At 37.6% G+C, this 24,869-nt stretch overlaps 2 protein-coding genes across 5 annotated transcripts in view; both read right to left on the bottom strand.

The window, feature by feature from the left end:
• LOC149531060 (NADP-dependent alkenal double bond reductase P2-like) overlaps positions 1-24,869 on the bottom strand; it is a 155,528-nt gene that overhangs the window by 71,376 nt on the left and 59,283 nt on the right. The window lies entirely within an intron of this gene.
• On the bottom strand, positions 980-4,713 carry LOC149531061 (uncharacterized). Of its 3 annotated transcripts, none has more exons than XM_089810540.1 (7): positions 4,464-4,713; positions 3,618-4,272; positions 3,246-3,478; positions 2,978-3,130; positions 2,429-2,829; positions 1,886-2,291; positions 980-1,751 (listed from the first exon to the last, which is right to left on the bottom strand). In XM_089810540.1, the coding sequence occupies exons 2-7, from the start codon at positions 4,238-4,240 to the stop codon at positions 1,171-1,173; spliced, it is 2,397 nt and encodes a 798-aa protein (XP_089666666.1). In that variant the 5' UTR covers positions 4,241-4,272; positions 4,464-4,713; the 3' UTR covers positions 980-1,170. The 3 variants fall into 3 exon arrangements, with proteins under 3 accessions (XP_089666666.1, XP_089666667.1, XP_089666665.1); XM_089810541.1 differs by having other exon boundaries at positions 3,618-4,269; XM_089810539.1 differs by having other exon boundaries at positions 3,618-4,713.

Here is a 24,869-nt window from a genome sequence, read left to right as displayed (position 1 = left end):
ATTTTCTGGAGATTGTCTCAATAGTTTGAAGGACGAAATCCCTTCACGTTGGAAATCTTGACGCCATTGAAAGATATGGTTTTGGGAGCAGTCCGAAAAAGAAAATACGAAAAAGCAGTCCGAAAAAGCAGAACTAAAAAAGCAGGCTGAAAAAGTAGTCCCTAAAAGCAGTCCGAAAAAGCGGGACCGAAAAAACAGGCTGAAAAAGCAGTCCGTAAAAGCAGTTCAAAAAGCAGATCCGAAAAAGCAATTTGAAAAAGCAAATCGGAAAAGCAAAGCAGAAGGGGCAGCATTGAAGGAAATTATTACAGCCATCTACAACCAGGTTCCCTTGTTAGTATTGTTTTTAGGGCATTATAAGTTTCAGCTGTAAGTGTGCATTATACCAGCATTATTATTTTGTAATCCATGTAAATGCCAAAAGTCTTGGCCATATTTCATGAACATTGTATTAGAAATTTCATTGCAATTAAGAAGATAATAGTTGTTGGTGTCATTTAAGCAATTCAATATCATTATTTATCAGCTAGTTAGTTTGCATACCAACTGTTTGTAAAAATGCCAGTTGGTTGTAGGTATTCATTTCTCATACTTAGATCATATATATGCATTGAATATTGTCAAAATTAGTAGCACACTCATGTTAGGTCATTGTGTAGTCCATTTGGAGTCTTCTACACAAAGAAACGTGAATCGGAATCGGATCGGAATCGGCAAGGTCGAATCGAATCGTGAATCGGCAATGAATCGGCAATGAATCGTCGATGAATCGGCAAATTTGAAAAAACCCGTTAAATTTAAAGATTTTAACAATTTAAAACTTATTTCATGCACCCTTTATTGAATATAACTTAAGCACACTATAACATCATCAAATAGAAGTTAAAACTTAACATACATAAACATGAAACATAAAATCCATCACATACGTAACTATGTTATCTAAGATTCTAAAATGTAAATCGTAGGCTAGCTGAAGTAAATAGAAATCAAATGATCATAATGATTTAAATCATAGAATGTATGTAAGATGATCCATAAGACATCAAATCATAAATTTATGTAAGAATCTAAGATGAAGATCCATGAAAGTTTGAAACTTTGAAACATATGTCTATCAATGATTCAGTATCAATATCTGTAAACAAAATATAAAAACAAGGCTCCAGCTCAAGCCTCAGGCTCATAGTCATCATCATCCTCAACATCATCCTCAAGCTCGGCTACAGCCTCAGCCTCAGCCTCTGAGTATCCAGTCTGCCTAGTAGCAAGGCGTCTAATGTAGGTCCTAGAGGACTGTCGAGCCATATCTCCCGCATATAAGATGGGCTCACGAATGTCGCTAGGGCCTGTGTCTGTGCGTGCACGTGTGCGTCTACCAATGCCTGAAGAACGTGCTCTAGCTGCCTCAGCCTCTATATCCACCTGGTCAATCCACGCACGGTCTTCCTCAGTGAAGACTGGATCTACAACCTCTGTGAGCCACTCTGATTCTAGATCAATCTCCTCCAGAATGATCGGAGAGGAGTCAGTGCCCAAAATCTGTCTGATCCTAAGACGGAGGTTGTAATGAACGAAGACAAGATCATTCAACCTCTGCACTGTCAACCTGTTTCTCCTCTTCGAGTGGATGTGCTCGAACATGGACCAACTGCGCTCACATCCAGAAGCGCTGCTTGGCTGACTCAGAATACGAATGGCAATTTTTTGAAGTTTTGGGGTTGTGGCCCCAAACATTTGCCACCATCTATCTGAAATAAGGGAAAATAAAAATAATTAGTCTCATTTACAAATTACAAATTACAAGTTAACTCTAAAATTACATAATCAACTTTAAGTTTAGAATCTAGATTCATGAACATTGAATATATTATTTAATTTTTACCTGGCTGTATTGTTTCCCAAGCATCTATGGCTACCCTGCTAGAGAAAAGTGGCCCTTCTTTATTATTGAACTTATCAAGCTCAATAATTGCAGCACTGCTATCCTCATCAGTACTCAACCTCTGGATCACTGTATATAATCCGGTGAGAACCTCCTCATCCGCCTTGAAGTCAGGACGGAAACGAAATGCCGAATTCAAAAAGTAAGCTGCTGCATGGATGGGTCTGTGGAGCTGATTCTGCCATCTCCTATCAATGATGTCCCAAATAGGGGCATACTTCTCCTGCACTCCTGCATACTGAGCTTTAATGGCCTCCTTGGCCCTATCCATGCCCTCATATATGTAGCCCATAGAGGGCTTCTCCCCATCAGCAGTTCGTAGGAGAGATACAAGAGGCTCAGTGGCCTACATATAAAGTAAAACAAAAATTTGAGTCAAAACTTAAACATAGAATAATTCAATAATATAAGGTAAAACTAAATCATTAAACAATTAGCATAGTAAACTGTAAAATATTAAATGTTAAATTGCAATAAAATTACCTTAAGTATTTCTCTAGCAGGTTTCCAAAAACCATCATCATCAAATATGCAATCCACCACATCTATCCCTGCAGTGGTCGTAGCATAGGAAGATGAAATCCACTCCCGCCCAACAAACATGCTCCTCAAATCATCCCTTGATGTCAACAAGGACTGCAAGGTGATGAAATTCGAGGCAAACCTCGTGATCCCTGGACGAGCTAACTCTTTGTCTCCTGTGTACTTCCTCATTGTGCTAAGGACAAATGAATGATTATAAATAAACTTACATATGTTTTTTGCCCTTTCCACACATGACTTGACCCACTCAAGTTTGCCAATTTCCTCCAACATGAGGTCAAGGCAGTGTGCTGCACAAGGGGACCAAAATATGGTGGGGTGCCTCTCCATCAAAAGTTTGCCTACAACAATTTTAAGATAATTAGAAATTCAAATTTCAAACATGTTAGAACTTAGAACTTAGGAAACTTAGAAATTCTAAGTTAGAATTAGAAAAAGTTCAAAATTCAAATAAATTTATTTTCAAAACTTAAAAAGTTAAAAGTTTACCTGCAGCAACATAACTTGCTGCATTATCCGTCACCACTTGCACCACATGTTGTTCCCCCACCTCTGCTATAACTTCCTCAATAACCTCACATAAGTATGTGGCGTTTTTTACATGAGCAGAAGCATCAATGGATTTGAGGAACATGGTATATCCTACAAGTAACAAAACAACGAATTATAATTACTATTAGCAATCAACAAATCAAAATTTGAAATAGTCAATCACGATTCAAAATTATGTATGTAGGAAAGTAGAATGATCAATCACCTCCACAGGATACAAGAAAATTGAGGAGTGTTCTTCCCCTCCTATCTGTCCAACCATCAGTCATGATGGTGCAACCCTTTTCGATCCACTCCTTTCGGTTGTCCTCAAGCTCATGCCTCATATCCTCAACCATTTCCTCCAGGAGGTATCCACTCAACTCAGCCTCAGTTGGGGCTTTAAACCCCGGACCACAAATGGCAACTGCATCTATCATGTTCTGCCAATAAGGAGTCCTGTCACAAATAGATAATGATATTGATTAGAAATTTAAATGTCAAAAACTAAAATCATAAAACAAGTAGATATAATTAAAGTTTTACTTTTACTTTTAACTTTAACTTTGAAGATAACAAAGAAAAAAGAATCAATTACCTGGCTGCAATAAATGGAATGTTGCAAAAGTACCAGAATTTGCAAATCTCTTTTCTGGCAGCATCATGAATCTCCTTGTTCAAACCCATGCCCTCAAGCGTGGGTTGGGAGCCAAGAGTAGTGCGGGGCACAAAGTAACTATCCATTCTGCTTTTCCGCACTCTAGGCCGCAATAGGTTGGTGTTGGACTCTGTCTCAGTATGAGACCGACTACCACTAACACTCACATGAGCACTAGCACTAGGATGAAAAGGAGGCCTAGAAGAACCCTCCCCAACACAACCTACGGATGCGGAAGCTGATGCAGATGCACTTGCAGATGTAGATGCGGTTGCGGATGTGGGAGCACGGGAGCCAATACCTCTTAACCCTTCAAGTTGCATTTTCTTAGTCAACTTGTCTTGTTCAATTTTTTCTAATGCCACTAAACAAGAGCGTTTTGCCTCAGCGGTTTGTTGAGTGCAAACTGTGACATCATGGCCAGGTATGCCAGCAATGTGGTATTTCAATCTATAGATACCTCCCGAATTTATTTTTTCTTTGCAAAATATACATTTTGTTTGATATTTGGTTCTCCCAGGAAACTCTTCATTATATTTCCAGCATTCATCTTTTTTACCCATTGTGGAAATTGGAAAATGAAAGCAAAGGGCTGCTGCAATAAAAAAATTCATGTAAAAAATCAAAGTTTGCAACTAATAAACAAAAACTACAAAACAACAAACCCTAGTTTGCAATTTAGTAAAACTAAAAATAAAAAACATTCAAGATTTGCAAATGAACACTAAAAAAATTTAACAAAAAATGCATACTACACTAACATGCAAAAAAAAAACCAACACTTACCTCTTGCAAATGAGTTGAGGAGTGTTGATATTGACTCCTTAATGCTCCCAATGCAATTTATGGCCTCCCCAAATGGACTTCTGATCTCTTTGGTGCTCTTCCTTCTTGCCGGTTGGAAACCTATGGATTCTCTTTTCTCTTCTTCTCTCTCACTCTTCCTCTCTTCTACTCATACTAAGCAAATAGAAGGCTCTTTAGGGTTATAACAAAGAGGAAAGTCAACTTAGAAAGCAAATAAAACATGTTTTTTTTTTTAAAAATTGAACTTTCTATCCTTGCTGCCGCGGCCGATTTCTGGCGATACCCGATGGCGATTCAGGCGATTTCTTCCATGAATCGCCGATTTTGGCGATTCAGGCGATTCATGAGAAAAAATCGCCACCAGCGATTTCCGATTCCAAAAAAATCGAGAGCCATGAATCTTATCGCGATTTCGGCGATTTCGGCGATTTCATGGCGATTTTTGGAACTATGCTTCTACAACAAGATTCTCATTGATGCAAATTGAAGAAAGAGTCATTTAAAGCCAGCTGAAATACTATATTAGTCATACGTCCCTTGCATGTGAATTGTTTGATGAAATTCCTTGAGCTTTCATCAGCAATTTTGAGAGCAGATTTGAGGAGGGTCATTACAGTGGTATCAGAGCGGTTTCCTGCCAACCTGATTGAGTTATTTCAGATTGAATTCAATTATCAGCATGGCTTTAACAGGAGACAAGGATTTGGAAGAAAGAATGCACAATGTAAAGAAGAAATTAGATTGTCCATTTCAACGAACAGAGGACCTTCTAAGAACTTTGGAGGAGTTGGAAACTTATTTAGGCAAGTTTGATCAGTCAAGACCCGATGCTATGCAAACAGCTTTATCTCCAGCATTTGGTTCGTTGGTTAAGTCCCGATTATTGAGACATCATGATGAGGTAATAAGACTTACAGCTCTCTCTTGCATTAGTGAAATCATGAGGATAATAGCTGGCCTTGATTCTTATGATGATCAGATTATGAAAGAGGTACTTCGTGCCATGGTAAAAAGCTTTGAAAAGTTGGACAACATTCGGGACCCTTATTTCACAAAGAGGGCAAGATTACTTGAAGTATTTGCAAGGTGTAGATTTGAAAATATTATGTTGGCAATTGGTTGTATTAGTGACATTCGCAGGATGTTTAATACATTTTGGACTATTATGGACGAGTTTCATCCCAGCAGAGTATTGGCATCAATGCACTCCATCATGTTCACAATCTTGTTTGAGGGGGAGGATGAAATTTCTAAACTTTTGGTAGAAGACTTATGGTATGTTTGGACAAAAGAGAGGAATTTGTCACCTATGGCATGTACATGGTTAAAGAGCCTGATTGATAGGCCTAAGGATCGTACCTTCCCTATGACAGGCAAAAACTTGTATGAGGAGTTTAACAGACATGCAGATTCGATACAAGGAGACATTAGCACATCTTCAGGTAATGGTTTATCTGCATCATCTTCACAGGCAGAAGGGGTTAAAGATGTTGTGCAGGTTGAGCCAGTTGCATCAGAAGGTGATATCACAGACACACCAGATTGCATGATTGACACAAATAGTGATTCCAGTACAGTTGGGCTGGATGAAGTTACTGCAGTTGAGGATACTGTCATATTTGAGGATAGTACAGTTGATTAGAAAGTGAGGATTCATGACTTTGCTGAGAAAGAGTACCAGGCACAATTAGATGCTTCGTCACATGAGGTTGAGGCTGGTAGAACTCCACATGATTTGTCCAGCCAGCTGAAGGTGAGCAAAGACAGTATTGTGACTTCATTATCTCATCATGACAGGATGCAAGATATGATAAAGGATCACATTCGGATGATTCAGTTGCAGGGTAGACATAAGGGAGTTCAGGCAAAGTCTTCTTGTGTTGACTTACAGGCGATTAGGGAAGGAATGGGAACGATGAAGTTGAGTTATTTACATCTTCTATCAAATTGTGACCATCTTCTTAGCCTTGTCGAAGACTATTCAGATGCCTTGAGGAGAAAGGAGGAGGAAGTTGACAAGCTTTCTCGCGAGCTGGAGGACACTCGAGCTTCTTTGGTGAATATTCCCTTGGCATTACAGGACTGGGAGAGACATGGGGATAAGCATGGCATGGAATTGAGTTTAGTTTGATCTTGCACTCCTGATACTCAGCTTTCTGCGACAGGCAGATCATATGTGGTCGTTGATAATGTTGCGAGTTCATCTTGCATTCACATCCAGGATACAGGGACAATGTCAGACAAGTATGTGGAGTTAGTTGGTATTGGTCATATTACTCAGGTGAGGATTTTTCTTGAGTTACCAGTTGATTCTAGTTTACGGATATGGACTCAAAATTGTTACATTGGCGTTTGGGATTCAGTTGACTGGAGATCTTTAACACTTTTTGGTAACAGTGATTGTTTGGGTGTTATCATGGATTTGATTAGCAGATTGCACAGTGTTTTCTTTTCTTGTGCCAGCAGCTTGTCCGATATTGTTATTAGTTTTTATCATAGTTCCAAGAATCACGGCGATTCATGCGATTCACGCGATTTGGCGATTCGATTCAAGCCAAACGATTTTTTGTGAATTGGTGAATCGAATCAGCGATAAAGGGTTTATGAAATAAGTTACTCACTAAATTTCAAGGGTTTTTTAAATTTTCCGATTCATGGCCGATTCGATTTCGATTCATGGCCGATTCACGATTTGATTCGGCCTTGCCGATTTCGATCCGATTCCGATTCTTGTTACTTTGGTTTTTATACACCGGTGTTGGGCTTTGTTCATATATCCAGTCGACCATTCTTGCTGGAATGTGTTGATGATCTTTCATATTTGGCAGTGTATACAGATGGGTCCCAGGATCATATTGGCATTGATGACATCCAGGAGGATGCAATGGGCAGTTTTGAAGACTTAGTTTCCTTGACAGTTTCTTTTGGTACAGAGGAGTTGGACAGCAATGCTACAGACTTTGATACTCCGTAGGTTGATATGAGCTTTGGAGTTGATTCGCAAGATATAGATGGTAATACTCTACAGACTGAGGATACTCCTTTAGACAGTGCGTCAGAGGAGGTTTGTAGGAGACAGTCTAGCCAGTGCCATCATGTGTCTAGTCAGTTGAGAGTTAGTGAGCGAGACATTTCTATAGCTTGCCAACATTTCGACGCTGCTCGTCAGTTGTTAGCAGTTTATGGATGGGGTTTTCCCACTAGGGATGAGCAGGGAGGTAGTTATCTTTCCTTGAAAGAGATCCACTCTTTATGGGAGGCTATTCGGATTCTGAGACAAAATTATATGCAGTTGGTAGCTGACAGAGATTATCTTATGGAGTGGGGGAGTACAACATACGAAGCATTATTGGCCAAGGAAGATGAGGTGAGTGAGCTTACTCAGCAGCTCGAGGTGACTTCTGAGATTCTTGAGAGTACACAGTTGGCTTTCGAGGAGTCACAGTTTCATTTGGCTAAGGTGACCATAGAGTTAGAGCGACTACAGTCTTTACCAGATTCTGTACAGTCACAAGCTGTGGTGTCTGGTGATCAGCGGATGTCCATGGTTCGAGGTTGATAGAGGTAGTGGAGATGAGGATATATCTGTCCACGGCACTAGTATTGGCATATTTGGTCCGTTTCCACTGGAGGCAGGTTCAACTGAGTTGGGCGCTGCAGCTGAGCATTGTGATATGTTTGACTTGGAGGGCACAGAGACTAGTGATGTTGTTGTTGATTCTGCACTCTTGGCTATATCATCCTCTGACTTAGCTGACGATCAGTCACAGTTGGTTGTATCACATCTGCAGGATGAGTATTTGACTGGGATTGGTTCTTTTTACCGGCATTATACTGTAGGATATGCTCATCGGTTTGCTTTTGATCCATGTGTTGAGGAGTTGATGGCAGACAAGTTTGGTCTGGGCTCTCGTTTTTTCTATCTACCGTGTAATGACTATTCACCATCAGCAGTGCATGGGTGTTATGGTTATGAGACAGTGACCGGTGATCTGCAGAGTTGTGTTAATTGTAGTGGGTGTGCAGTGTCTGGATTCTTTGTATTTGGTGCAGTTTCATGCGGGAGTATTCAGCGTTGTTGCAGAATTGTATTGTACATTCCACATAGGCTAGTGGAATGTGTTGATAGTATTTACTATGTTGGCAATTTGGGTTATCTACTCTACTTGGGTTCTGATATTTCGAGAGCTTGTTTCTCATGGGTTCCTGACTTTGGAGTTTGGGTGAGTTGTATTCGCCAATTTGATTATGGATTCCTCTTGGTTAATTTTCAGAGGTTGTTGCAGGAGCCTATGTTGATTGACAGCAGTATAGTTCATGAATACATTTGGGATCCAGGTGGATTGATTGGGTTGTTGTTCGACCATTGCTTGGAGACAAGCAATTTTGGGAAGGGCGGACTGTAATGTCCCCTATTTAGCATTCATAGCATGATGTTGTCGTTAGCCTATTTCCCCACAGTCCCGTAGGCTAACCAGGACATTAAAGGGACTTAGAGGCCATTTGGCCTAGATAGTTTCAGTTGCAGGTCTTTCTGAGGGGTTTTGAGGCTACTTTGGGCATACTTACTATTTATAGTAAGTCATCTTGGGCATGGGCAGACATCCAGTGGCAACGGTATGTCGATGGTAATTGTTTAAAATCGACAAGAAGACTTGTTTATCACTGATAAGATTTGTTATGCATTGATAAAGCTATTTTATAAGGTTAAATTTAAATATTTAACTTTATTAATGCATAGACTATAGTTTGTGGAAAATATTTAAATTAAAAGAGTCCCCTTTATTTTATAACACATTGAAGACATAAGTTACATAAAGGGAGTTATGTTTTATCTCACATTGAGAAAACGAAGGATGGAGCCCTTGTGAGAACACTATAAAAGAAATGGAAGAGCTTCTTTTAAGTATGCTTGGAAAATATCAAAGAAATTTGAAAATTTTCTGGAGATTATGTCTCAATAGTTTGAAGGACGAAATCCCTTCAAGCTGGAAATCTTGACGCCACTGAAAGATATGGTCTTGAGATTCAACATGGTAGCAATCCGAAAAAGTAGAACCGAAAAAGCAGTTCAAAAAAAGCAATTCAAAAAAGCGGATCCGAAAAAGAAGTTCGAAAAAGCAAATCAGAAAAGCAAAGCAGAAGGGGCAGCATTGAAGAAAATTATTACAGCCATCTACAACCAAGTTCCTTTGTTAGTATTGTTTTTTTAAGTTTTATAAGTTTCAGCTGTAAGTGTGCATTATACCAGCATTATCAATTTGTAAGCCATGTAAATGCCAAAAGTCTTGGCCATATTTCATGAGCATTGTATTAGAAAATTCATTGCAATTAAGAAGATAATAGTTGCTGGTGTCATTTAAGCAATTCAATATCATTATTTATCAGCTAGTTAGTTTGCATACCAACTGTTTGTAAAAATCTCAGTTGGCTGTAGGTGTTCATTTTTCACGCTTAGATCATATATATGCACTGAATATTGTCAAAATTAGTAGCACACTCATGTTAGGTCATTGTATAGTCCATTTGGAGTCTTCTAGCACAAGATTCTCATTGATGCAAATTGAAGAAAGAGTCATTTAAAGCCAGCTAAAATATTATATCAGTCATACGTCCCTTGCATGTGAATTGTTTGATGAAATTCCTTGAGCTTTCATCAGCAATTTTGAGAGCAGATTTGAGGAGAGTCATTACAGCAGCAGAGATTACAATAATAGGATTATGCATGAGCTATTAAATAATTCATATTAAAAATGATAAACAATGTGATGTCATAACTGATACTGATTTCATGTTATTGCAAATACTGATTTCATGTTATTGCAGATTCCTTTCTCTCACCTCATCACCCATTTCCTTGGTTACACAATCGGGTGAGTCCCAGGTGTTTGGAATTCTCAGAACAACTGGTTTTGTCAATTATACAAGAGGATTACATGCATCTGCCATTACACAATCTGTGATTACATGATTATGTTCTTAAAAGATTTTAGAATTGATTGTTTATTTCTAATATCCAGTGACATATGGCAAAAAAAATTTATTTTTAGAAGAGAAAATGCTGACACGCAACAACCTTAAACTCAGACAAACATCAAGAAGGAAGATCTAAACAACAATTGAAATATTTTCGGTTCAATCAATCTAAAGACTTAATGAGTTCGACCATGCAATAGTTGTCAATTACAGAACATAGAAAAATAGAAGAAAAACCTTCACACTCGTGCAATGAATATTATTCTAGACTCCCTTCAAGCCACTGTCGTAAGATAAGCATTCAAACAATATTCGTTTCCTTTAATCGAAGCAATGACTAGAGCAAGTCTTGTAGCATATGGAGAGATAGTAGTTATTATCACCGCATAGCGACACACTTTCCAAGTAGCCATAACAAAGATTAATGGCACACTTTATTAATCATAAGCCGACAATTTCACTTCCACAAAGGAATTCCTGGGTCAGGTCATACGACCAAGTCATTACCTACTCCAATAAAACATTAGACACAAACAACCATTAGAAAAAACTTTATTAATAAAGCTGAAACATAATTTATCTTTATCAATACAAAATTCCAGTGAGTACAACGACTCAGTCAGATCCAGGAATATGATATCATTTGCACTAATTATTTCACAATATCAAACACAACATTATATATTATTGCAAGAACATTAAATAATAATCAAAGACAAGAATCGTACAAATTCATATCGTATTCATAAACTTTCTTTATGAAATATTACTCAACTGTATGTGAAGGTAATAAGAAGACGTTCTCTATAATCTTCAAGGTTTTTTCAGCAAGTTTAATAAACATGAGCATAGACACAAGAGGAAGTTCGGATACCATCCGACTGCTATAGAATTGCATTTAAAAACTTAGAAAGATAAACTCATAACCTGTTAAGTATTTGATATAGTATTGAAGGATTTGAACTCTGTCTGGTCCTCTCTTGTAGCGTTGAGATGTTACTTGCAAAACGTTTAATCACAAATCTTTAGCTGGAATTAATGCTTGGCAAGGAGCAAAAGTTAATGTCATTTGACAAGGCTTGATATGGGTGTGCAGTGATAAAGAAATTTGAAATTTGAGATCTGGGCATTCGATTGGAAGTTTGCTCTCCCCAAGATGTAACAGACGTATTGTGATACTGAGAGGAAATCGGGTTTTAAAAAGAGTTTGGAAACAACACTGCATAAAGAAATATGAACTATGGAGAGCATAAGGAGTGGTAAAAAAAAATTTGACTCCTTTCTCGGCTTCCATTTAAAAGGTCTAGCCGTGACTTCTTGGCTACCATCAGTTTCAAGAAATCCATTTGAATTCCAATCATTAATTCGATTTAACATGCCAAATGTTAATTGGTTAAAAGAGAGAATATTAAAATAAAAGCATGAAAAGAGAGTTGGAAGATTATAATTCGAAAATTATAATAATTCAAATGTTATTATAATTCGAATATTATAATAATCTTATATGTACTTGTAAACATCACTTTATTAAATTATTAAGTTATAATGGTGCCAAATCATTTTATATTATATGCATGTATATAAATATTTATTAAAATAATATGACGAAAGATAAATTAAAAATTTTTGAGATATGTTTTATATTTTGACTCAATTATTTTAATTAAATGATTTATTTAGATAACTCATGTGGGTCCCACAAATGTATCCTGTTTCAAGTTGCTAGGTCCTCTACGCATTTGCCCAATGATGGTGATGCTCTTGCCTAATTCTTTTCCGACAATGCTTCCACCACTTCGACGAGTTTCCACCAAGGAAATCCCCCGCAGTTAAATTATATTATCATAATAAATTATTTAGTCATAATTAATCATAACAGTTAACCATCTTCTCGATTCTATGAATTCATGATTAACAATCAACTAGCATGTTATCTTCACTTGAAATCATAACAACTATCTTACCATTTCCCCAGATTATAAAAAATTAAACTACCAACTGACTTCATGTGAACCTCAACGGTTATATTTCAAATTAGGTCAAGAAATTGGGATGTAACAGGTAAGCATTGCGCGAACTTATGGATGGTTTATTCCCAGTATGTACATGTACCTGAAATCGCAACAAATGAATCATGGATGAATAGTAGCTTATAGTAATAGGCGTACACATTTCACATTTGTTGGTGCAATATCATACTAGTATATCCACAACACAACTAAATATACTCTGAAACTCAGCACACACCCTTTGCAATAAACATAAAGGCCATAAATATCAAAAATATTGCTGGCTGGATTGTTGGCCGACACCATATCGCAAAATACTGTAGTCTAAAACAATTGTCAATATATCTGTGAGAAAGGAAGTAATAATGGCTATGGCCACCACAGATTTCTACCAAAATAGTTGGCTCCATTTTTTTGACGAGCACAGTGTTCTTGTGGTTCCTGAAAATGCAACAAAGAAAGCATAGATGAACATAAACTTCAAGAATGAGGCCTTAAAAATGTGTGATGTTACAATGTTACATAGGTTAGGAGAAGTAACATTACCAGTAAATTATAGCGAGAGATCGCATGGAATTATTTAGTGTAGATAAGCATTGCACAAATTTATGGACAAATTATTGCCAATATATACGTGTACCTGAAATTGCAACAAATGAATCATGGATGAACAATAGCTAATAGTAATGGGCGTATGAGATGTGTGATGTTAGAAAGTAACGCACATTAGGATAAGCAGCATTACCAGTAAATCATAGCGAGAGATGGTAGTGGTCAAGATCAAAATCCGAGATGCCTTTCTTGTGTATGTGCAGAACTACCACCACTTGCAGGAGAATTGGGTCTGAAATATTTAGTGCAAATAACCAATGCATGAATTTATGGACTGAGTAGTAATATGCATTTCACAATTCCAAAAAAAGAAGCATTATTGTGGAATACCTGTCAAATTGTACTACGATTTTCCGTCAACTAAAGGATACGTTATGAAGATGCGTTGTAGTGACTTGTGCAGCAAAGTTGTTGGAAGCAGTTTTCTTCATTCTTTCTAATATTCGTAAATGAGCTATTTCGCATCTTCTTGTCTCTGTCAAAAGAGAAAGGTGGGTCGATGCAAAGTCCTTGTATTGACTGGACTCATGACATGGCTGTGAATGTTAGACCTTGACATTTTGTTTTTCCAATATCAATTGTTACTTTGTGGAGTGTGAGACCTTGGGATTTATGAATTGTGATAGCCCACACCATAGTAATTGGTAATTGCCTTTGGTTTCCTAGTGTAATTGGCATTATTGGAACACATTTTGGATCTTGTGGATCCCACACCGGACTAGTATAGTTTTCAACCCTAGCTATAATGTACATAGGAATGTCAGGCAGCTTGGAGCCAGGACTGTAGACAATTTCAGTAATGTTTCCAAGTGCTCCATTAACGAGTCCTGCTTGTGTCCATATGTTGACTGTGAGCATTATTCGTTCACCCTTACATAAGAGCACATTTTTCTGAAGTTGGTCTTTGTCGGAGCGGTTTTTGATTGTTGCAGATATTCATTGTTGTGCTCATGGCAATTGGTTGGTTGAGTTGTTTCAACATTATTCTGTTGTGTGTAGTTACGATATCATTTGTAGCAAAAATGTGGATTAAATTGTCAAATTATTTTCTTTCTTTAGGCGATAGTCGATGTTTACATCATGTCATCAGTAGATCCCAGTCTTGTTGTGTGGGTTCAGTATTCTATATATTGCTCAGTGCTTGTTTGAAGTGCAATTATGCAGGCCCTTCACCTTGTTAGCAGAATATGGTGTGCAATGTTATGACTGTTGTGAATTGTCTCCAAATTGCAAGAGCATCTAAGTGTGTTGCATACAAAGGTTTATCTGATATTGGGGGTAGTTGTGCAAGGTCTTCAGTTAGGATGATGGATCTCCCTCCAAAGTGAGTAGAATGGTCATTAGGAAATGCCTCGCGTAGCCTTGTATCAATCTTTAGTAGTAGCTTTGGGCCTACGAAGCTCATCTTATCGATAAAGATGTACTTGATATACTTCATGCCTTCTTAAAATGTTGTTAGTGCTTGTCCATTGAGTGGGCACATGTCTTTGATCGGAATTTTGAGTGTTGAATGTATTGTTGTTGCATTTATGTTAAATGCAGCTACTCCTGTTGGTGCAAGTATCAAGATTTCGTGGCATTGTGTCTTAATGTTATCGTTGAGTGCATGGCATATGCATTTAATTAGGTGTGATTTTCCAATTCCAACTATACCTTGGATTACCATGCATAGTGGGTGGAGAAAGTGGTCGTTCTTGTGCTCTGTAACAATTCTGAGGGCCTTCTTTTGGTCACATGATAATGTATCATTGGGTGCATTGTGTCGAGTGGGCACAGTTGTAGTCTTGCAAACTTTGTTGGTAACTACTAAGTTTGATGCAGAGTCATGTAAATTTTGTGGTACAATATGTTTAGCCCAATTGTAATTCTTATCAAATTCGTGTCTTCCAAGCATTTGGATATCATCGAGATCATTATAATTTGTATGGCCCATGTGTGACAATAGTTCCCATTCTTGCATCTCTATGTTGTCTAACAAAGTTGTCACATTCTCCTTCTTGGTCATTTGTTGCAGAGGTGACTTCTATGCTACAAGTTACATGCCAAACAATGTAGCCATTTGAATTCAGTTGGTACCAATTTGCAACAATTGCATCTATTGTAAGTCCAATGTCTTTTTCAATGTTTCGAAACTGCTTATATAGTAGTAGCTCACTCTAGCAAAATGTTTGGAAATGTTCGGAGTCTATCTGGAATGTTGTAAAATTTCAGGTATACATTAATGATAGTTGTATCTTTTCTTGCCTATCATTTGTCCCCATGTCATCGTGTTGTTTATGAGAATGACCTGGCTGATTCAATTAATGTTACTACTTCCATTTGTTGAGGCCGGTTCATATATGTTTCTAAGTAATTGCTTTGTATGTGTGTGCCACTTGCTTCCCATGTGAACCAGTATAGTATCTTTCTGCCTACATTTAGGTTGACAAATGTTCTATTGCACATGACCAGGGGCAATTTTTGTAGCATATGACAAGTTTCTTGAGCACTTATATCTCGTTTTACTACAAGTTCCATTGTAAACTTCTGATACGCTTTGATGGTTGCTTCTTCTACCTGATGTTGGTGGATATTCTGATTAGTATGTCTTTGTAGGTCTTTGATGTTTTTTTTGCTTTTGCTGGATATTTCGCTATATGAATTGTGATAGCCCGCGCCATAGTAATTGGTATTTGCCTTGTGAATTGTGATAGCCCACGCCATTGTAATTGGCACTTGCCTTCAATTGCCTAGTGTAATTGGTGTTATTGGAACACATTTTGGATCTTGTGGATCCCACACAGAGCCAGTATAGTTGTCAACCCTAGCTATAATGTACATAGGAATGTCAGGTGGCTTGGAGCCAAGACTGTAGACAATTTCAGTAATGTTTCCAAGTACTCCATTAACAAGTCCTACTTGTGTCCATATGTTGACTATGAGCATTATGTGTTCACCCTTACATAAGACACATTTTTTTGAAGTTGGTCTTAATCGGAGCGGTATTTTTTATTGTTGCGGATATTCATTGTAGTGCTCATGGCAATTGGCTAGTTGAGTTATTTCAACACTATTCTATTGTGTGTAGTTACTATATCATTTGTAGCAAAAAAGTGGATTAAATTGTCAAATTATTTTCTTTCTTCGAGTGGTAGTCGATGTTTACATCGTGTTGTCAGTAGGTCTCATTCTTGTTGCATGGGTTCAGCATTCCATATATTGCTCAGTGCTTGTTTGAAGTGCAATTTTGCAGGTCCTTCACCTTGCTGGCCACTTGCTTCCCATGTGAACCAGTGCAGTATCTTTCTACCTACATTTAGGTTGATAAATGTTCTATTGCACATGACCAAGGGCAATTTTTGTAGCATATGATAAACTTCTTGAGCACTTATATCTCATTCTACTACAAGTTCCATTGTAAACTTCTGATACGCTTTGATGGTTGCTTCTTCTGCCTGATTGTTGGTGGATATTCTAGTTAGCATGTCTTTGCAGGTCTCTGATGTTTTTTCTGCTTTTGCTGCATATTTTGCTATATGAATTATGATAGCCCGCGCCTTGGGATTTATGAATTCTTATAGCTCATGCCATAGTAATTGGTATTTTCCTTATGAATTGTGATAGCCCACGCCATAGTAATTGGTATTTGCCTTCGGTTTCCTAGTGTAATCGGTGTTATTGGAACACATTTTGGATCTTGTGGATCCCACATCGAGCCACTATAGTTAACCCTAGCTATAATGTACATAGGAATGTTAAGCAGCTTGGAGCCAAGACTGTAGACAATTTCAGTAATGTTTCCAAGTGCCCCATTAAAGAGTCTTTCTTCTGTCCATATGTTGATCGTGAGCATTGTTGGGTGGATATTTCGCAACCGACAATTTTGGGTAAAATCCTATCGCAAAATAGGATGACCAGCCATAGCGTGTGAGACAAAGTCTCTCCTACCTTAAAGGGAAGGCTCCCCCTTCTCACCGTTCCTTGGATCAACTCAAGGTAAGCAAGAAGTTGAAAGAATTTGTAAAGGGGTGTTACCAATATTCTTTCCTCTTAGCTTTCACGACAAAATCTACTTACCTGTGGAGCAAGTAATGGGCAAAATGAAACCTCAAACTACACTTCTATCTTAAGTTGTAAATGGTGATAACGATAAACCAACACTAACTCAAAGGCTCGCTGAAAGCATACCAATTTGGCTCTAAGTCTTGTTTTAACCTATTCTATAAGAATAACCTCTACCATTGGGGCACAAAGACTTCTAGAAGTAAGGAATTATAACTATTTTTTGTGAATTTGAGATGGTAATATAAGCTATAGTCAAAGCTCCTAGTCTATGTATTGCCACAACCACTCCCAGACAAAGCTTCAAATCCGATTGCTTCTTAAATCACTATGCTCTATTATTGAACACACAATAGTAACATGAATCAAAGACAATAGGCACAAATTACAGTCAAAGCTTCTAATTTGCTCTATCACAATTGCTATCAGTCAAAGCTTCGAATCCAATTGCTCCTTTTATTCACTTTTCTCCCAAATTCGTCCTACACAATCAAAATTATGCTTGCACAAATGTGGCAGAGCTTTCTTGCATACAACAAAAAATGATTTTTACAATGAGGGGGCATTCCTTTATATAGGCACAGGAGTTGAGAAAAAGATGGAGGAAAAAGTGGGAGCAAGTCAACCAACTTTGACCTAGACTAACTAAGGGAGAAATTATTGGGTTACATGCAACTTGCATTACATGTAATTACATATTTTCATGCAATGCATCTTCTTCAATTACGAACATGAAATAAGAAAAAGAAAGATGGAAGAGAATTGAAACAATCGTAGCAATTGTTCTAAAGGGCCTTGTACTTGACGATGATATCCCGAATGATCACAAGATTGGAAATTCTTGTATTTTGTACCACTGCATTCATCTTGATAAACATGGTGTTACACCTTTTGATAACCTCTGACTCTCTTTGATGAATTGTCCATTGTCATTTGAAAACTTGATGTGATCAAGCTTTTCTCACTCAAGTTGTCATGAATTCTCCTTTGTAGATTGACACATTTTGGATTCTCTAACACATTAAAAACCTTCTTGACGATGTCCTAATGTAAACTCAGAATAACTTTTCATTAGCACCTTTAACTCTTTTTTTGGTTTTTTTTTTTTTTTGAAACAAAGTGCTTGGCGCATTCCCGCACGAACTCAAGTTCTCAGACAACCATTCAGAAAATGAATATCAAATGAATTACTGCTTTTTTTATTCGAAGCACACCTTCTTTACTGGATGTCTTCATTCTTTATAGAAATTCTGGCATATCTTGACTTGCTGCAACATGAAAGTTTCAATGAGATTGAATTCATGAAAGCTTTGAGATTTGAGTTACAATGACAAATCCATGAGGAGTGGGTATTCGAAGTATGGATTAGATACTTATGGAACGCATGGGAATGTGTGTCAATGAAAATTCTTGACTTTTAAAAAGTGACTTGGGCTTTCAATATGTCATTGACGGAAAGTGGATTACATGTATATGCAACATGTAATGAAGAATGAAAAGTGAGATGACATACGAATGGGGATGGAGAATGAGCTTACATGTAAGTGTGTATGAAATGTGTTATACCAAGGGAAGTGGAATGACATGTATTTTGCTCATGAAGTGTAAGTGCATATGGAAGGAACGAATGCAATGTGCCTTGAGGCGAAGTGAACGTTATAGACACCTTTTGAGGAAAAGTAAAGTCAAAGTACATGGAAAAACATGCGCAACATCTTTTACCTTTTAAAAAGTGACTTTTAGTCAAAAATGGATTTTAGAGATGCAATTACATGTAAAAGAATTTTCATGTAATCGTGTCGTGCGATTGGATGTGGAAAGTGAGATTAGTGAAAACAGAAGTGGAAAATGAGATTACATGCACGTGCGAATGATGAATGAGATGAAAAACATGTAATCACATCTAACAAATGAGATGTGAAGTGTTGTAACATGAAAGATGGAAACAAAATGTGATGATGCTCTTGCATGAAATGGAAGGTGGAGTGAAATGAAGTCAAAAGAGTTAGGAAGATGCGTGACCCAAAAGGGTATCCAAAAGTACAAAGGGATAGAAGAATCGCAAGAACCGGCCGAGCCCACCACGTCAGAAGATGGGGGAGCATTTTATGACTCTGATGCAGCCAAAGCTACAAAAATGTTAGAACTCGAAGAAAAGGTCAGCAAGACGAGTAAGAGAACACAAGGAATGAAATCAAAAGAGTTAGGAAAATATACTCGACTAACCAAGAAATACAAGAAGATGAAGCAAAACAACTAACGATATAAATGAGAAACCACATTGGTTGATGCTTGTGACATCTTGAAGGGACTTATAAAAGAAGTAACCTACAATGAGGAAGATGATTTGATCAGCCAAATCAAAGATGCTATAGGATACCTTCATGACAAGGTTGTCAAACTTCCAAAAATACTGGAACAACATGTTCCAATGAGACCTCTCAAAAAGGAAAGGAAACTGGTCAGAGAGAAGAAAGGGGAACTCACAACACTCAAAGATGAGATGTCAGAAGCTTTAAAAGAAATAACCCTAGTGATTCAGATATAGAGCACGACACACACCCTAATAGGTGACCTTGAGCAGAAAAGGACACAAGCTCAACAAAGACTTGATGCAATTGCGCAAGCATATGATCCACTTTCTGGATCAGCAGCAAAGCACATCACCAAGATCTAGGATACAATGTATCTAGCACATCAGCTACAAGCTGAAGAAGAGAAAAGAGCTATCAAACTAATGGAGCTTCAATGCTTGCTAACTCCAACGATTGGAGCCATCAGTGCAGAGCCGAAAGGAGCAGATGAACTAATTAACATGCCATCAGCAGCGACTAAGAAAGCCATTTATAGGCAATTGGCAAAACTCAGGAGTGCAGTGCTCGTACTCAAAGAATTGAAGGAGTCATGGGAGACCCTTTCGAACACAGCAAGAGAAAAAATACAAGGAAAGTTTTGACAAGCTATAAAGAATATGGCACATAGAGATAACCATCATAAGGGAAGCCCGAATTCCCCAGTCCTTCCCATTGTCATTGATGGCAAAAAGGGGGAGTACACATATACAGACGACAAAAGGGGAGTATACATGAGATGAACAAAGATGAAGACAGTAAGCGCAAAGGACAAAGGAAGAAATCCGATAGGGGGAGTAGACTTGCAAAAAAAAAAGTCTAAGGCCACAAATAGGCAGACTAAACCAGAAAGCATGCAGACAGGTAAAATTTCAGCCTAAGAATCTTGTTAACCTATGAAGATTATAAAAGGAAAAAGGTTTTTCCATCAATGCCAAAGGAGGAGATTATTGGAATAAGATACATCAACCGGGAAAGTGGTGAACGAAGAACTCAAGCATTGAGTCAGAAGAATGTGTTGTCATTGATTGGCAACTAGTTAACAAGTGCAACCACTAGTAAACTGGTTTACTGGTCAAGACAAAAGAGTAAAAGTAGAATGGTCGTAGCTCAAATGCCATTGAGGTGACAATACGGGAGGAGATCTGTATACAATGACATGCAGCAAAGAAAAGTGGCGGAATGCAACTGAAGCGCGCAAGGTCCCAGATGTAGCTATAGACTTGCAAACAAACAAGTTGGCCTATAAGCATAGCCATCTACGGATAGGTAGTCTGATGAGGGCACAACCCAACACAAAATGAATACAACAAGAAAAGGAGAATTTTTTATCAAATATGATAAGCTATTACATTCAGTACAGCGGAAATAGACTCAACTACATGCCCTATAGGCTTACAATGTTATCAGATTCTAGAGAAAAACCCTTCTCACAATACCTTCTCCCAAACTCCACAAAAACTTGCCTTTACAATGCAAGAAATGACCTTAAGTAACCCGAATTAGGTTTAGGGTTAGGCACACATTTTAGAATATGTCATTTGGCATCCACCGCCAAAGCAGAAGGTTCTAGAAGACACATCAAAAGTCGGCACATAATTAGAAGAATCTAGAAATGGTAGTCCAACTTTCAGGAGGCATAACTTTTGATCGGGGACTTCGATTAACAAACTGTTTACATTTGCGAAAAGCTCTCCAAGCACTCTATAGCCCTATGGATAGCTTTGCTCATCCCTCATTTTTTTGGGCCCGTATGAGGTCATTTAGTGCCTCAAATCTAATTTTGAAGCGTTCTTACGGGGTCTCCAAGCAACTTAAAACAACAATAACTTTCAAACCATGGCATAAAGCCTTTTGATCTGATTCTTTTTCTGGAATGCTTTAAATTACAAGTACAATCATTCCTCTAACTCATCATAATTATGGCTCAATTACAAAATGACTTATTTTCTGCACTGGCACATCCCAAGGTGCTCAAAAGCACTAACCCAAAAAACTAATAGTGGAACTATGAGAGTTGGACTCTCTATTTGGCCCAAATGGGATCCAAAAATGCAAACACATTCAACAAAAACTAACAGTAAGCATATTTTTGGGTGATACAGGATTGCCTTTACACCACTGGATGCTTTACATCATAGTCACGGGTCACTTGTGACTATGCTCATTGTGTAGTTCAAATTTCAAATGACAGTTGGAGCGGGATAACTTTAGGGTTTCCATATGTAATCAATGAATGTGATTTAAAGATCACTCAACACTCATTCAAGAGTGTGGTTGTTGGCTAAACTAGAGAGAGAGAGATCTATCATCTAGAGGAAGAGCCAAGAAGTTAAGAACATTGTTGTCACAGCAACTATATGAACTAGAGAATCTATCAGAGAAGGTTAGTTGTGAATAGAGAGCGATCAGCAGGCAAGTGTAAAGCGCACAAGAGGAAAAGGAAAGAATGCAGAGAAAGGCTCACCCAAGCCAGAACAGTGGTGGAAGATCAGAGCATCTTCAGGACACAACAGCAGACGATCTATCAAGCAAGGTGTGTCATACATTTAGATCAATAACTTAGTTTGTTTTTTAACCATAGCATCTATTGCAAGCCTCTAATAGGGCAAGCTCGTAATAAGTCTTTAAAATCCTCTAACAAGGTATCTTTCAGAAAGAGATCTAAATTTTCTAATAAAGTAGCCTTAACAAGCTGTTGTAATCCTGATAGGTTACTGTCATTCCTAACAAGATGCATTCCCAGAAGGAATAGATGTAATCTTTAACATGGCACCCTTTTTTCTTGCAAGGAAAGGCTAGTAGGTATATTACTCCCACCATGGTTTACACCCTCACACCGAGGGTTTCCACATTAAAATATTTATGACATTAATGTATGCTTGTGTGTTGGATGTTGTATGGTTTTATTGTGTAGCATTTATCATTTACTTCATAACTAATGAGGTGGTAACAAGGTGTGTGGTAAAGCTTAGCATAGTAACTAGTAGATTCTATGAAGACAACGTGACTGATTCACCCTCCTTTTCAATACCAATTGGAACCAACAGCAACGACTTTCAAACTTAACAAAAAGGTCCTATTGATACGATAATACCGATGACCCTAGAATTGATGTAAGAACAACAGCAGGAGAAGCAATTATGAAACAAAAACAAGAACCCAAAGTCTTATGTGCTTGTCTCGAGTGAGGATTCAAGCAAAATAACTAGTAAGGCACAGAGTCTCTTACTAGGTGCTTTCAAATTTAATAAAAACACTTGCAACTAAAGTCCAAAGTCTTCAGCTCTAAGTGATTACAGTCACTACTATCTACCATAATTTGTCCTCCTACAACACAAAGTCTTCAAAAGTTAAAATTGGCTCTGAATACAATTGGCAGCTCTAAGTCTACACAATTAAATTTAAATACCTCTTGAATCAAAGCATTAAAAATCACAATCAATTAAGAAGATATCATCGTATAACAGCTTAGATTGGCAAAAAGTCTCAAAACGATTTGCTTTTTTTATTGAAAGCAATTTGATTTACATCCAAGCACAATGTCTTAGAGTGCACATACAAACTGATAGAATTTTCTTGCCTTACCCAAAAGATGATTATTTTAAAATGAGCTCCTTCCTTTATATAGGAAAAGAGTGGAAGAAAGGTAAAGAAAGAAGGGAAAAACCCTTAACCACCTTGACTTATTCTCTAACAAACTGCTAACTAACTTTGACTTATTCAAAGTTGCATGCCTAATGCACTCGCAACCTAATTGCATATTACAACTTTGCATGTGATACTATCACATGCAATTACATGTTGTTTTTCCATTATATGTAATATGTCAATCACAAATTACAAATTCATGATGAAAACATTCCAAGTGCCTGACAAAACACGACTTCTATTACATCATCTTTTATTGGTCTTCATGTTGCTATAAGACGCTCGATGTTTTACAATTGTTGTGCTTAGGTTTGGTGGAAGCATCTTGAACCAGAATATGAATATGCATCCTTGATTGTTTCGTTGAGTGTTCGTTGACCATCTTTGCCTTGAAAGTACTCTATGCTTGTAATCATTCTTTCACCTCCTTGTAGGCTCCATTATGTGATCATGCTTATTCTGTCCTTTCTTCTTTGCATGCATTATATCAGCTTTTCAAATGGGGGAAAAACTTTTAAATGGGGTTTTTTGGGAGCATTGCATATGGAGTACAACTTGAAACTTTAGAGATGGCGAATGGATTCATGCATTTAAGCTCAAAATGTGTGCTTGTATGGTGGAAAAGCCCAAAAACAGGTTGTTGGAGGTCAAAAGTGTTAGTTTATGTTGACTGATCAGAGAAGTAATGTACATACTTCATAATGGTAAAAAAAATTCCACTCCTATTTTATTGCACCTTATTCAGATAGGCTTATTGTAACCCTAAAGCGGGAATATATCATATAAGATAGCTTAGGGTTAGGGATCAAGATAATGCGATGTATAATGAGATAGGTTGTTCTTGCGGCAGGATTGAGCTGTAAGGGTTTGTACTGTAATCACTGGATAAGAAGAAAGGTTGGACGGCTGTGTAGGTGGACATAGCCCAAGTTTTGGGTGAACCACCTTAAATCTGTGTTACCTATGTTCTTATGGTTTTCTTCTTTTGTTTCTGCATTTAACAGTTTATTCTTATATTGTTCCCGATCTATCAATTCCTAACAAAAAGAATGTGCGGACAGCAAGCTTTGTGTGGAAAATGCATGGAAAATGTGCAGCATAACATCTACTTATAATGAATTGTTTACGTTTTCATCATGAGCAAGCATGCAAGCAATCACCATCATGAGTTTTAAGTCCTATGATAGTGATATAACAATCGCGGATGAACTACACGCAAGCATGAAAGTGGGCTTTTTTGATGCAAAAGCATGTGGTAAATGAGCTCGCTTTATGAGGATATTCTTCAAGAATGGGGTTTTTAATCCCGACTGCATGTACAAGCAAGATGAAGTGCTTACACATGCAACTTAGAGAATTTAAATGGAAAATAGAAGGAGCGCATCATATACAACATGCAAATTTGAAAATTGAAATGAGAAGACTTGCATAAAGAAGACAACAAATATATACAACAAAGCCCTATGAAAATGACAGAAGAAAATCATACATTTCTCCTCAAGAAACAAAGGAAGAAGTCTTTAATCCTTTCACAAAAAAATCTGAAAACGAAATCAAAGAGATTTCTTGAATTTAGAATGATTGCAAAATGGAGAGCTAAATAGACTTCAAATCTTGACCCAATCTTGCCAAATTTGAGTCAAAATTCATAGCTTTCCAAGTGCACGAAGTATTAAAATTGCACCATTTTTCATCGGTAGAAATTGTGTATCAGCCAACAGGACCCTTCGGAAAAGTTTTTGTAT

The sequence above is a fragment of the Cupressus sempervirens genome, chromosome 11 (assembly GCF_028749045.1).
Source record: "Cupressus sempervirens isolate cs-2001-9-10 chromosome 11, ASM2874904v1, whole genome shotgun sequence".
NCBI classification, from domain to species: domain Eukaryota; kingdom Viridiplantae; phylum Streptophyta; class Pinopsida; order Cupressales; family Cupressaceae; genus Cupressus; species Cupressus sempervirens.
Note: the sequence above shows the minus strand (reverse complement) of the source record. Positions and strands in the feature narration are given on the sequence as shown.